This window comes from Mytilus edulis, chromosome 6, assembly GCF_963676685.1.
Source record: "Mytilus edulis chromosome 6, xbMytEdul2.2, whole genome shotgun sequence".
Lineage (NCBI taxonomy): Eukaryota > Metazoa > Mollusca > Bivalvia > Mytilida > Mytilidae > Mytilus > Mytilus edulis.
Genome location: NC_092349.1, coordinates 36,206,233 through 36,222,526, shown reverse-complemented (window position 1 = coordinate 36,222,526; position 16,294 = coordinate 36,206,233). Strand labels below are relative to the sequence as shown.

The 16,294-nt window shown below is 33.4% G+C and overlaps 1 protein-coding gene across 1 annotated transcript; it reads left to right on the top strand.

Moving 5' to 3' along the window:
- Nucleotides 1-1,003: 1,003 nt before the first annotated feature.
- Nucleotides 1,004-10,757, top strand: LOC139527597 (profilin-like). The gene is made up of 2 exons (XM_071323125.1): nucleotides 1,004-1,162; nucleotides 10,245-10,757. The coding sequence occupies exons 1-2, from the start codon at nucleotides 1,114-1,116 to the stop codon at nucleotides 10,673-10,675; spliced, it is 480 nt and encodes a 159-aa protein (XP_071179226.1). The 5' UTR covers nucleotides 1,004-1,113; the 3' UTR covers nucleotides 10,676-10,757.
- The last annotated feature ends 5,537 nt before the right edge of the window (nucleotides 10,758-16,294 follow it).

Below are 16,294 nucleotides of genomic sequence, written 5' to 3'. Positions count from 1 at the left end.
AGAAAAAACATCAAAAAACATCCAGAGGTAAACAATAAAGGAGTATCGACAAAATATGGCAAGCGCTAGAATGTCGCGAGTCTTATTAAAATGTAAATGGTTTAATTGAAGCAATTATCAATCTGTCATTAAAATGCAATTTTTTCAAAAATTGCAAATATTTAAATCTGACATCGATAAAAAGAGGAACACATTCAATAAATTGTAAATTAGTTGAATAGTACAAACGAACGAATTTGTAACATTATTTTGTAAGAAAATTTCAAACAAATTCAATGCAATTTATTAACTGATAAACTTGGGGCGAAAACAAACATTTCACAGACGATACTTTACCTGAAAATGAGAGGAAACACACAATTCGTTAACTACTGCAAAAGCGTAAAAAAAATGCGTCTATAATGATTCCTGTGTCATTTTGTGATCCTATAGACAGACGCCTTGATAATGTTTACGAATAATGAATATAATCACGACAATCTTCGTTCTCTCGACTCAAATAAAAAAATTACAGGAGCAATATATTTTTTTTAATGTTTTATTTTATACTGGTTTTCAATTGGAACAAACTATTTTTTTCATGATGCTTTTGAAACAATATTTTTACAAAAAAAGAAATCAAACAATTGATCAAAATAAACCCCACCCCACGAAGATTAACGGTATCATACATAAAGGTTACATCAAATAATAAGAAGAAATAATATTATAATAAATTTTGATTTTTTGAATCAAAAGAAAGCGTAAAAATTGACTTCGTACTTTCTTCGGCCTATTTAACTTTTGATTTGAGCGCGCGTCACTGATGAGTCTTTTGTAGACGAAACGCACGTATTGCGTTCACATTTCAATCCTGGTATCTATGATGAGTTTATTGAATTGCAAGTTTATTTGATAAGAAACCCCACATGGCGTACTAGACATACAATTGGAATGTGTTTTGTTTTAAAAAAAAAATAGCCAACCAACCAGGTAAGAAGAAAATTGATGTTAAACTTCTGCACGTGGAGCACGAATCGTACAAAATAATTAGCATAACCGGTTTATTCTGTTTATATATACGTACAATCGATCTTCAGCTACTACGCCTTCTGCACTTGGAATTATTTCATCATGATGAAAGGAGCTCTCTTGATTTGTGTCTTTTTATGCTTTGGCAGAGGTATGTAAAAAGAAAGGCAGATAAATGAAGGGAAAGAGGTGGAGGGGGTTTCACAAATACATTGCGAGATAAAAAAAAAAAGAAAGTAAAAAGAGTAAATTTTGAGGTGAAAATACGGCCATTTTAGCCATAGGGTCCACACGAACCTTAACATGTTAACAACACCTCGATTTTGGCAAAAATAGTTAACAAAAAATGCAGAAATGCTGATAACGGTTAACAAAGTGGGTGTTGAAAACAGTTAACAGCTTAAATTGATCTCAGATAACAGTTAAGGTTCCACTAAAGTCAAAATATAGGACACTTCATAAACATCTAAACTTTGCCTGTATTTTTCAACCTATAATGAATAAAGTCCTAAACTATGGAAACATACGTTCATTTAAAAATACTATATACACACTGTGAAAATTGTAAATAAACTTGAAATTTTTATGTTGTGTCCAATTCGGTTTTGGGGGTGAACACTTAATTTTTCAAAAAAATATGGAGGCTTGCTAGATGACTTAATTTGTTTAAAATTGGTATGAATGAATACTATAACATATAATGCAGTACAAGCTAATGTTGATTTTTAAGAAAATGTATTGATTTACGAGTTTCAGTTAAATTCATGTATCTACGTGAACGAATATCAAAGGAACAATACAGAAATTGGACTAAAATGTCATTGAAACATATTTATTTGACAAATAAACACTAGCTTGTACTGCATTACATGTGACAGTATTCGTCTATACCAATTTTAAGCAAATTAAGTCATCTCACAGGCCTCCAGATTTTTTGGGAAATTTAGTGTTCACCCCTAAATCCGGTTTGACCACAACAAAAAAATTCAAGTTTATTTACTATTTTTACAGTGTGTATATGTTAAGTGTGTTTAAATGAACATATGTTCCCATAGTTTAGGACTTTAGGGAGCTACCATTTGATTTTTATGGGGGGCTAGGATGAAATTTGAAAAAAATAGGCAGGACAGGAGTTTTGAGTAAAAAAAAAGGCAGGATGAGACAATTGCCAAAAAAAAAGTCAGGACGACAATTTAGGTAAAAAAAAGTCAGGATAAACTAAAAAAACAGGACCAAACAGAGTGAAAAATAAAAAGGCAGGACAGAGATTACAGCTAAAAAAAATGCAGGACAAAATTTTTCATCCTAGCCCCCCCCCCCCCCCCCCCCCCCATAAAAATCAAATGGTAGCTCCCTTATTCATTATAGGTTGAAAAATACAGGCAAAGTTTTGATATTTCTGTAGTGTCCTATATTTTGACTTTAGTGGAACCTACAGAGATTTTTGTTATAAGATTTTAAACACAGAATTACTCACTTATGATATGCTAACGTTTACTGTTGACAAAAAGTCGCTCAACAACCTTTAAATTCCAAAAACACCTCGTTATGAGTCACTAAAGTCGAGCACACCCTAGAAGGTGTACTTGAATTGGTCCGTATTTGTATTTGTTTAAACAATATCTAAATTTATAAACTTGTTTTAAGGAAATCATTGCTAGCACTGCATGCAAAAATCCTCTATCAATAATCGAATTGCCAAATATAAGAGTACAAAGGGAAAGGCTGTGGATTTTCTATAAAATTTCCAAATGTTTAACATTGAATCAATACAAGGGTACATAATCATTAAGACATGGATGAACTTAACTACTGCAAAAGTGGTTGTCGTTTGTTGATGTGTTACGTATTTGTTTTTCATTCATTTTTTGTACATAAATTAGGCCATTAGTTTTCTCGTTTGAATTGTTTAACTTTTGTCATTTCGGGGCCTTTTATAATAGCTATGCGGTATGGACTTTGCTCATTGTTAAAGGCCGTACGGTGACCTATAGTTGTTAATTTTTGTGTCATTTGGTCTCTTTGGCAATCATACCACATCTTCTTTTTTTTATATTTTCTATGTATGGAAACATCTTCCATAGATCTGATTTACAAACGTAAAATGGTAAATATAATCTCTGTTGGGTGTTACCAAGGAAACAATTTTCGTTTATTTAAAATAATTTATTAAAAAAAAACCACGAAGATGTGGTATGATTGCCACAAGAGACCAAATTACACAGAAATTATGGGTCACCGTACGGCCTTCAAAAATGAGTAATGCACATACCGCATAGTCGGCTATAAAAAGCCCCGAAATGACAAATGTAAAAAAAATCAAACGAGAAAACTAACGGCATAATGTATGTACAAATTAATGAACGAAAACAAATATGTTACACAGCAACAAACAACAACCACTGAATGACAGGTTATAGACATGGAACAGGCACATAGATAATATGGCTGGGTTGTTTACCAGGCGTGTGAATTACATTTGATCTGGGAACAGTATACCACACAAAGGAGTAACAACTCATAAAACATGCAAACCTGTCTCTAGTCAGGAACATCTAGCCATTGTTTGTATTGTGTTTTTCTTCTAAATTTTTTTCATTTATATGTTTCGAAGTTTATTGTGGCGTTCATTTCGCAGTAACAAGCATACATCATTTCAAGATACAAGAGTGTGTTTCTGATCGAGAACTTCTCTAGGTTCGTTGCTTTAGGAATATTTATCCAAAACTCATATTTCACCATTCAGCTTTATTATACTATTTAGTCAGACGTCAGGCGCTACCCTGATAATTCCTACCGTTTGTTTTTGTCCTCTGGTTTTGTAGTTTACGAATGTTGTCGGCTACTTGATGACGGAATGTCGTCGGTAGCCGAACAGTTTCATCCTTTTATTATATTCAATACCCTATGTGCTGGGTCATATTTTGGACGCCAGTCTTTGCTCCTTTTAATTGGAAATATGGATTACAAAATGAAACTCAGAAATGGAAGAAAACTAAAAACCAAACGCGTTCAAACTGAAGGATATCTACACGTCTCAATCTTCAAAATCGCTTTTCTAAAAATACTACTATCGCTAACATTTTTAAAATAAAAATCATGGTTACCCTTCTATCGATAAGTGTCATGCCAAAAATGGCTTGCATGTCACCGTCTTTCCACCAACAATACGGTAAAATCCACATTTAATGGTTGCACTGTTTCCTTCAATTTTGAAACTGATATACACTAAAAAAAACTAACAGTATTATCTATTCACCTACATGCAACAAACAGGAGTGCGGTATTCAGTATTTATCTAAACTCACACAAGAACACCTTGATCGTTTTAGAAGACTATCTACTTACAACTTTGCCTCATAATCTCAAAAAGAAAACAAATCACACAATTTATCAAAAAGTCAGAATGCGAGTATATCTGTTCAAACTCTATCAGGTCATTTTTTAGTAATACGAAACAAGATAACTATGTCAGTTGGACCTGCTTTGATCAATAACTGCGGACCTATGTTTATGTATTTGAATGAGTTACAATTGATGACTAAAATAACGGAGGGGGTCGTTGACGACACCTCCCGGGACGTGTCGCCCCTATTCGACCATCTGGATACCTGATATCAGATTATGGCTGAACAACAGACAATTAATCAAATGAAACTATATTTTATTCCCAAATGTACAATAATTGCATTAAACAAAATCGGATATAAACAGGAGTAAGAAAACTTTCTTAAATGAAGTTCAAAAATAGAGTAATTTCAAATGTAAAATGAAATTAAAGTGTTCCTAGGGGAATTAACCTAGGCACATCAAGGCACATTTATTACACAACATATAATAACACGTTTAGGTATTTGGATCATGTATTGGCTCTCAATAATGACGGCTTCATTGTGTACACTAAAGATATTTATCATGCTGAACTGACTTTAAACACAAGCTGATACTAACAATGAACGTTGTCCTTTCCATGGTCTTGAACTCTATATCATTAACAGAATGCTTAATACCAAAAACGACAAAAGAGATGGTTTTTCATTTTTTATTGTTAATCATCCATTTTTAGATGGTGACAATCCCTAGTCACCATCTAACGGTGTTTATATAGCTTAACTTGTTCTATTTAAGGAATGACTAACATTTTTCTGTCTATGAAGAAATAACATCAAAAATGTGGTGCACACTGAATAACGCGCGTAGCGGGTTATTTAACAGTATGCACCACATTTTTTATGTTATTTCGAATAGACAGAAAAAAATATTACAGTCATTTCTTATACTTTAATTCTAAATTCCATTTTAAACCGTAGAACACCATTAAAAAAACGTTGATGACGTCACGGTCACATGACTAAATTATGTCTATGGGCTGATAACAAAATAACGTCAGCCAATCAGAAGACGCGTTACATCTAAAATTAAATTATTCGGTCATGTTTGTAACAACGTATTTGATTTTAACGAAAGAAATATCTGTATTGTCTAATATTTACATACCGGGGTTTTCGATATCACAAACTAGTCAAAGCATTTACTAAATTTTATCATCAGTACAAGGACATCATTCGTAAATATGAATTAACATGCAGACATCTTATGTGTGCAGGTATTTCACATCCAATCTTGTATGGTAATATTCTATACAAAGCACACAAATGTCGTTATTAACCTCAAAAGTTAACCTAACCTCCTTAAAAACAGACATATTCAGAAGGGATATAGTTACGTTACTTTTGTCAGGTCATTAAAGATGTCATACATGAATTTTGGAATTAATATTGATTCACTTATAGGGTCTTTGATTCGGAAATAAACACATGTATTCTAAAACCAGTTGTTGGCATGACACGCGTTATGTTTTTATGATGGAATGATACTAAACTCCTAACGGGAGGGATTGTACTTGATTTTAATATGATGGAGACATAATCTTTCAATCAGTTTTACTTTAGGCTTGAAGCTGGCATCACAAAGACGCGGTGTGTCAGTGTAAGATCACCCCGATGGCCGGATGACAGGGTGATCTAGCACTGACACACCAAGTCCGAGTGGGATAACTATTTTACATCCCAGCTGTTTTAGATTAGACGAAAACCCTTTTACAATTCATAAAATCTAGTTTAGAACGCCACACAACCATTATAATATACTTTATATATTACTATATGATGTATACCTTTAATGACCCCCGAACACGAAGTTTAGATATCAAACAATGTCAACGCGCCCTACTTGCCAATTGACCCACACTATATCGCCACTTTATAAAAAATCGCCCCACTCTTGTTTACCGACTCGCCTTACTTTTGAAAAAGTGTAAAATCAGATTGAACAATCAGTCTGACATCTCACTTATTAACGAAAAATGTGTTAACTCCACCGAATAAAGGTCTGCCAACTCTCCCCACTTATAAAAAGATCTTGCTTCCTTTAAGTATGTTAAATTACTGTTAGTTCGTATCCAGTGGTCCTGGAGTAGTGGTATATGTCGTGGCTTCATATGGTTAAGGTCTTGAGTTAAATTGCGAGCATATACACTGGATTTTTTACGTGAATTTTGATATATAGTATTTTCCCTATAATTAATTATAAGTTTTATAGTGGATTTGACTTTTCCGCTAAAATGTTACAGAATTAAAAAGGAAAGCATGCATAACAACGAAACCCAAACTGGGGTGATCTGGTAGGGTGATCCGGCTCAGATCACCCCTGTTAGAACAAAGGAGCTGGGATGTAATATCAGTAACTACTAGTAGTCATTTGTTAATTTATGAATCACTGTCATTTTGCGAAGTTTTTCCATAAAGCTAGATCACATGAACATGTGATAAGAACAGACCGGTGTGCTCGACAACTTAGGTGTGAAAAAATAAGTATTCGTCGGGAAATTATAACATAAGTACTTTTTTTAACACTCAGAACATTGTTGATACGAAAGATCTTTCGATTTTGTATGTACATGATTTTTTTCCATTTTTTTATAAATATGCAGCAAGGATTGGCAGTATTTAATTTTCATTTTTGCAAGCTATCACTATAAATATTGAAAATAAAACATCGCATATTTGCACGTATATTTCTAATAACACAGTTTAACAAATTATTTCTTTAAAATAAACAATTATTATTTAGAAATAACTTTTGATCAGTATCGTCACCGGTATTGTTTTATTACTGACTTCCTCGCCTCTATCATAGAAAGAGTGAATTTTCTTTTGTTTTCGTTCACTGGAAATCCTACTGTTCCTTGTTTGCATTACCTATTCTAAATACATTCTTATACTAGAAAACGGTCAACACGTCAAACCATATAGAAAATCAGTCCCAAAACCTGTAATAGAAATGAAAAAAAAAAAAAAAAAAAAAAAAAAAAAAAACACTATCAAGATGAGATTTACAGCATCCATCAATTGGATAAAGAAAACCCAAAGACCAAGATGGGATGTGGGAAACCCCTGATTGCTTTACAGCCGATTGCATTAAGTGTGTAGGTAAAGGTAATATCGTTGGTTAGCTTGCTTGCTATCTACACCGTGAAGTCATTATTAGGTAAGGTATGCTACCCTCCTTTCAAAGTAGCCTAGTCCTACAGACAGATTGGTTATCTGTCGGACTAGTCTACCCTTAAAGGAGGGTAGTTTACCTAACCTAATAATGATTTCATGGTTCAGCTATAGTAAGCAAGGTAACCAAAGATTTTACCTTTACCTACACATTCAATGAAATTAGCTGTAAAGTTTTTGAAATTCTAATAACTTTCTTAAAATATCCTGGATATGTATCAAACTTGGACAGAAGCTTGTTTATGTTCATTAAATAGTATCAAGAGGTATTTTTTGTAAAATTTATAAATGGACTTAGTTCTTCTAACAGTTAACATTGTAACATTCACTCTGTGGTTAAAGTTTTTAAAATTTTAATAACTGTATTTAACTAGCCTGGATTTGTACCAAACTTGGACAGACGCTTGTTTATGATCAAAAGCTAGTATCTAGAAGGAAAATTTGTAAAGTTTTAGTTCCTGTTTATTTTTTATAAAGAGACTTAGTTTTTCTTCTAGTTAACATTACATAACGAAGATCGCTTATAATGCAGACTATACCTGGCCGTTGCACCGAAAATTGGTGTAGCGAATTATAGGACATTTTCTGTAAACTTAATTTAGAACATTATTTTGATTCAAAAACAGCTATTAATTTGAAAACTGTAGAAATGAACATTCAGCGCCTTTATTCAAACATATGGAATGACAATATATACAACAAGTACCAAAACTTCGTACCTATGTAACTTTCAAATCTGCCTTTAATCAGGAACAGTATGTAAAACTAAATTTAACCAAAGTCTAACGCTCGCATTTAGCACAATTCAGATGTGGAATATTACCTTTGAGGATAGAAACAGGACGATATATAGGTGAAAGACCAGAAGAAAGACTTTGTTAATTTTGCACTGCAGACGTGACCGAAACTGAAACTCATTTTTTTACTAGACTGTACATTCTATTCAGCTATACGAGAACATGTTTTGGTGAACTTTTGTTAACTACTTCCTTTATATATATATGAACAATAATGAAAAACTAATTTTTTTTTAAATATTAGCCATACTCGAAAACTAGCCAAATACATTGTACAGGTATATTCTAAAAGACGCAATTCTGTTTACAAATAGCTTAATATCTATATATATATTTTTTTAAAATTATATTTCGTCAACAAAAAGATAAATTCTTGAATAATTATTATTTCCAAGAACATGATATATTGTTTTATAATTAATTAATTTCATTTGAGGTGACTTATAGGTCCATTGGGCCGGGTGTATTAATATTTATAATATATTGTATATTTATAATCTTTACATATTTACACATGTCACTATAATAAATAATTTACTTACTTACTTAAGCCTCGGTCACACCTTACCGGATAGCACGAACGGACACCTAACGGATGAAAATAAAAGTTGTCCGTTGACAAAATTGTTATCCGTTGGGAGTCCGTTGATGTACTGACCGAATAAAACGGACGTGTAACGGATGCATAACGGACACACACCGGATATGCAACGTACGAGAAACGGACACGTTACGGACAGAGCGGATAAGTGTCGAACGTACATCCAACGGACGAGTACCGCATAAAACGGACACCTAACGGAAGCGTACCGGATAAAACGGACGAACAAGATATACGGAAAAATCAAAGGCGACAATAATAATGCATGTAAATCGCATAAATATTCAAAATGTTTGTGTAACTGGTTTTGGTTTGTTCTTCAAAATTCCGCCAAAGGGCAGTGTCTGGCCTGAATAAGAACTGCTTGATTGTGAAGACGTGCCTATACTCTAAGATCGATTATGAATAATAAGAATTCATGAACCTTAGGAAATCTGACATACTAATAATTGGCTTTTCTGACGAGAAATTTTCAATTGGAATTTATCCGTTTCAGATCCGTTCATCATCCGTTTTATCCGTTATACGTCCGGTAGAAGTCTGTTTCTCATACGTTTTATCCGTTAAACGTCCGGTAGAAGTCCGTTGGTGAATTTACCTTCCAGACCTCCAACGGACACGTAACGGATAGAAAACGGAAACGAAACGGGCGAGTACCGTACAAAACGGACACCAAACGGACGTTCAACGGACATTTTATCCGTTGGACGTCCGTTGAAAGTTTTGAACATGCTCAAAATTTTCCACCGGACAGAACGGACGTCGACGGATAAAACGTACGCTTAACGGACATTCAACGGATATGGACCGACGTCTAACGGATAAGAACGGACATGAACGGATTGAGAAAAAAAAAAGTTATCCGTTAGGCGTCCGTTCGAGCTGTCCGGTAAGGTGTGACCGAGGCTTTACAGTCTGAAGTTAATTTTTTGCTGGATTTATACTAAACTTCGACAGAAGCTTCTTACAATCAGAAGAGAGTATCTAGAGGGAAAAAGTTTAATAATTTTTCCTTATTTTTGTTTAACCTAGGACTAACTGCAAAAAGCGAGACACTGGGTTCCTTTGCGAACCTTACGAATTTTTCTATAATTTACTTTTCCCCCATTTACACAAGTAGATAACTAATTTTATGGCAATCTTCCAATATTTACAAAATAAACCTTCTCTAATAAGTTTTCAGAGACTATACTGTGCTGAAATAAAGGGTCGAAAATTATGTTGTTTTTCTTTAATCCCAGTTTTATTTAACCTTTTGATTTCTTTTGACAGTGATTCTCCAGGGATGGAATGGTTATATAGACAACTTGATAGGACAGTCACGTGATGCTAGTGGTTTCGAACATGTAGACAGAGCATGTATTATAGGTCTCGATGGTGGAGCAAAATGGACGACAGATGGTCACCAAAATGCACTAAAGCTATCTTCGAATGAGGCTAGTACAATTGCAAAAGCCTTCAAAAGCGAGGATTTTACCCCATTCATGGTCAATGGTATTTATGCTGAAGGAGTCAAGTATCAGTTCCTACGCGAAGAGGAGAGTAAAATAGTTTTTGCCAAAAATAAATTGAATGGTGCGTTGACATTACAAAGATCTAAAACTGCCATCGTTATCGCTCATACTAAAGATGGAGGCCAGCAAGGGAATGCGAATAAAGCTGTCGGTGTCATCGCAGAATATTTAGAATCTATGGGCATGTAATAAATCATACAATATGTGTTTACGAATGACATGGACACATTTCTTATATTTGCGTTTTTCAATAGATTACACAAAATATGAATTTTGTCTTATTGTAAAAACATACCGATTTAATATTATTTCTTAAAACGCCATACAAAATTATTTCTTCGTTCAACAAAGAGACCAGCACACACACCCCTTATTTCAACCTCGAGTTTATTATTTGATATACAGGTTATCAGCGTTAGTTCTAAAACAAGAAACAAAAAGTCCGGAGGACTTTTTGAATATATTAACAAACTGACGATTAACCATAGTTTTTCGTACTTTTTTCAAATTACAGATCTTTTCTTAATTATAACCTTTTATTAGTCAGATCCAATAGCCACTTAATTCTGTGGAAGAATGGACTAAAACCAGGGGCGTAGCTAGAATAAAATGATGTGCACTCTTTCTAAAAAATTTTGGGACCATTTTATGCAGAAAATGATTTTTTTGTTTCGGTTTTCGGTCATAGGAGGGTTAAAAGAGGTGCTACATATACATAAGACTTAAACGATTTATGAATGCAAAACTATTGAGAATTCTTCTGAATAGGGTAAATCATGGAAATTGTCAAAAATCTGCTCGTCGGGTCTTAGTAGAAACGAACTGCTCCATTACTTTGTCAATATTCACACTGAAATCTTGATGAAGATGCATTAATGCTAGCGATGATAACCTATCGTTATTCATGGTTGATCGTACATATGTTTTCAACCGACGTAGTTCACTGACCAATCACTACGCGGTAGCACTTGTTATAGCTGGCATTATCAACATAATACTCAAAATATTATCTATAGAAGGATACAACACTGGGCTTACCGCATCGAGTGTCTCACACAGCGAAGTTGGCTTTTGATCGTGAGGCGTTATACACCAGTGTGTTCACCATCGAGCGACCTCCCGATTGAATGCGTCTAAATTACATGTCAGGCCAGTCTCGTATGTCTCAAACAATGTTGCTATTTGTTATATTTCTTACAACACCCTCGTTGATACTGCGCATTTTTAGAAGCGATTTTCTGATAATACACTACTATTTATTAGACGTATACAGTCACATTGATGGTTTCAAGAAGACAAAAACCACTACAAAATTATATAAACGTATTTCCCGAATTCTGATCAATCCATTCGTTTGATGTGTTTGAGCTTTTGATTTTGCCATTTGATTAGGGACTTTCCGTTTTGAATTTTCCTCGGGAGTTCAGTATTTTTGTGATTTTACTTTTTAGTCGTGTTATGACTAGTGTCGTTTTACAAATAGTAGCAGATATAACAACGTAAAAACTGGACAAAGGATCATCAATAATAAATAAAGAAAAAGATTAATTAATTTGGATTTTTAACGATTGAGTACTATATCTAAAATTAAAACATAGATTTGCATGCATTGTCGTGAATACCCTTCCAGAGCAAACTGAGGTTACTACTATTTTTTATGGGGTTTGTGTTGTTTCTTAGTCTTTTTTTTTCTTCTATGTTGTGTTTTGTGTAGTTTGTCTGTTTATCTGTTTTCTTTTTTAGCTATGGCGTTGTCAGTTTATTTTCGATTTATGAGTTTAGATGTTTCTCTTGTAACTGCTGCCCCTCTTTAAGACATATTTAAGTATACCAGAACTCTACTTTTTCTGTTTACTCATTTTCGGTAATGATCATAATAATGGCTATTAGAAGATGTGGTATGAGTGTAATTTAGATAACTCTCCATGCTATTGTCACAATTTTTAAAAGTAAATCATTATAGATCAGCGTACGGTCTTCAACACGGAGCCTTGGTTAACACAGAACAGCAAGCTATAAAGGACCCCGAAAAATTTCTTCTGTAAAACCATTCAAACGAGAAAACCAACGGTCTCAGTGTGCGAACAGAACTGTACGGTTTTCTAATATTTCGGTCATTCGGTAGACTGTCAAGCGGGGCTCCTATATTTGAAAAATAACAAGTTGCTTGATGAAAACTTTGATGAACTCTAATGTTACTGTATAACGTTTCTGCTTCAAGTTTTGGTAACTAAAACATTCTATATGTAAATATGAACCAATCAAATGATAAAAAAGATATATGCAACCAAACTTTTTCCTTAGAATAGAAGAACTCCGAGTAAAACGATCAAAACTACCACACAACAGCGATACAAAATGTCAAATAAACATCGACAAACCAATTGTTGCTACAAGAATTTTCTCGTGTACCTTTTCTGATCTATAGTCTTACCTGTCTATAAGTTTCAAAGCCATTGTTCCAGTAGAAAACCAAATATATTAATTTTCTCCATGTCGAATATGTTTGTTCACTGTACAAACGCTTGGGAATTTACTGTACAATCACTTGAAGCTTTCTTGTACAATCACTTGGGAGCTTTCCTCTACAATCGAAGTAGACTCTTCCGAAAAGAGGGGTAGTATACCTTACCTTATAATGACTTTACGGTTCAGCTAGCAAGAAAGCTAGTCAAAAATATTACCTTTACCTACACACTCAATGCATTTTGCTGTAATATACTGACTGGCCTTAAAAACGGAACACTCATTTTGTAGATTTTTTTTCATCAAATAATGTTTGATCCTCATACACCTACTATTCATGCTCATCATATGTCTTTCCCTCTCGAAAAATAAACATCTGACTTACCTGTGGTTATTGAACATACCAGATTTTTTAGATCGCACGAAATTTCAGAAAGAGAAATTCGAGCCAATAAAAGATTTTTTCCAGTTTTTTTTCTTTGTGAAACAGTTCGTTCAATCCTTGGACACACTTTTATTAATCCTTTCAAAAATGTTGCATCTCCATATTGCCAAAACTCAGGAATGAAAAGCTGAATCAACTCATTAGAATTCTGCAAACAGGAAAACGTGAACGTGCTGCAACACAAAAAATTGACGTCAGAAACTCGTCTTACTGTCCTCCCGACAATGATACCGGTAGACTGGATTTGTTGAAGACCATCAAAGACTAGATCAACATGTAGTGACAATGCAACGTCAATAGAATTTGATTAGACAACGTCATTTGTGAGACAGATCTACGGCCGCAACGTCAACTGCTAACCAAATTGATGAATGAAATTTTACACAGATTTATGCCATAAATGTTTCCCATTAACTGAACTGGCAAAGAATCGACTGCAGAAAAACATTTAGAGCCTTAAAGTTTAAACCGCATAATTGAAAAAACACATTGTAATGGGTGGAACAACGGCAAAATCAGAAGGTGCAAAACAGAAACCAAAACGTGCCGAACAGAAATGATTGACCTTTCTGACAATCATTTTGGCGTTTGTTATAGGCAGTCATTGCTTTTGACGGTGACACGTTCATTGGTAAGGGGAAAACCAGGGTTTCAGTGTATACCACAATATTTGAACATCGAAAATGACGTAATCAATTCAACTTTCGAACTGCATTTTTTTTTCAAACATTTAAGTAATGACAGAACTTTCTATTCATAAGTTTGTTTACAAAAAAATGCATAATTAAAAATGAAAATTGAAAAGAATAATCTAGTGTTGCGTTTCTAAAGCCGGTCAGTATAGTTTCTAGTATAATACGTTTTTTTTGGGTCATATGAATAATTATAACACTCAAGCAGGAAAAAGCTTTCTGCTATCTCTTCTGCCACGTTCATGATCAGTTTATATATTCAATGAGACTTCTGTCATAAATTTATTAAAACTGCTGCAATCCAATGCAACATATGTATGGCGTGACTCCCCCTTTTTCTATAACGATTTAATAAGTTATTTGGTATTGTTATCAATATTTTTTTATTTAAACCTAGATTAACTAAATTAGTTTGGTGTTGTTAATTCAGCATTTAAATATGCAAATTAATAGTAATATTTAGAATAAATCTTTTATATTAATGAAATGTATTTCTATTCCGTTATATTTGGATTTTCCCATATCTATTTCTTTCTTTAGTAACTGTGGAACAAATTGGTAGAACAAGTTAGTAGAACAAATAAGTAGAACAAGTTTGATTAATATCTAAATATGTCTTTGGTTAGTACTGCTTGGGTGTTTCTTAGGAGGTATTACGGGTGGTGTTCTATAGTCATATATATATATATATACAAGTCCATACTTGTATAGTATGTATCGAGGTGTTCACAGTAACTTCTCAGTAATAAAAAATCAAAAACCCAAAGTTGTAGACTCAAATTCCTGGAAAGAGAAGTCACTTCAGTTCCTATATTCCGAAGTTCCTAAATTATCCAGAAGTGCCGCGGTAATGGCATGCGCGTAGCTACGTTTACGTCAAAACGCCCGGGCGTACACTTGAATTTAGAAAATAAAACAAATAATCGACATAGAATAAGAAAAACTGGTCAAAAGCACACCAGCCTTGTGCTTCTTTTTTCAATGCATTGTAATTTTGAATAAAAAGGGACTAAATTTACTCAAATAGATCATTTGATTTATTTGTTCGAATCTTTTGTAAAAGTATGAATCTACTATGAATTGTACACGTGTACTTTTCTTATATTTAAAGCAATTCACTATCTGCTCAGATTCGATATGCTGTTTGTATTTTTGTCGATCGAGTTTGTGATTTATGTCCCAAAAGCGAGACAAAGCGGCGTCAATATTTAGGTTCCGAATGTGGATAAAGTATTTTGAATGACTCTCCGTGAAATTTTACGACCTCAAGTTGGACAGAAACTGTTTATGATCAAAAGAGTATTCAGAGCAATAATAATAATGCAATTATATCTTTACTTTTCCCGCATTTTAAGGACAAAATGTATTTCTTTCTGCAAATAATAAGTGGTCGCATTTTATTACATTTTGTTATTTCTCAATTACATTAACTACTTGTCGAACCTTCGTCGAATTTTATGAAAATACCGAAGAAGCTTTTTCTATGACTAATGTCTAAAGCTAAAATTTTGAAAGCATTTGATTTCGTTAATTTTTCTGTTCTTTTCTGATAGACAGATAGCCGGACTCTTCTTTACGCAATTAATTGTTGTACTTGCTCAATTTATAAACCTTCATAGATTGTCGTGAAATATTCCAAATCAAGAAAAAAATATCAAAAGAAAATTTTAGATTTTTTTTAAATACCTTTAAAGGAATGATAAATTTTTGTGGAAAGAAATCCTAGGTGTTCCAGAACTTTTTTTTATTATAAAAAAAATTAAAATTAAAAACCAATTGTTCAGAGAACAATTGAAGGTCTTTCCACCACTAACAATATATTTTGATAGGAAAACATTGATATTCAGTATGAATGTCAATTCCTAAGGCTTTATATATGAATTTCAAGCAAAGGTCAAAATCTAGAACGTCGAATTTGCCTTTGACCTTGACCTCAATTTCAAGGTCATAAACCAAGAACCTCAAATCAAAAGACCCTAGGTCCATAATATGTAAGGATAATGAGGTGTTTCCCTTAACGCATTATTCTAAATATAAAAGGAGAGAAAACTCCCATTTACCATCAACGTAAAAGTACCCTCGCAATTAGAAATATATTTTTTTTCGTGTTCATTAAAAGGTGCTTTTGTCCATTGTATGCTCACTCACGGCACCCTTTAAACTTCATTATATAAAAGTAATATTGGTTTGGACGTTTTCTCTAAA

What these genes read in the sequence shown, in the direction of transcription:
- LOC139527597 (XM_071323125.1), top strand. Translation starts at nt 1,114, where the DNA reads ATGATGAAAGGAGCTCTCTTGATTTGTGTCTTTTTATGCTTTGGCAGA. An exon ending in CTTTTTATGCTTTGGCAGAG is followed by an intron (nt 1,163 to 10,244) that starts GTATGTAAAAAG and finishes TTCTTTTGACAG; the next exon opens with TGATTCTCCAGGGATGGAAT.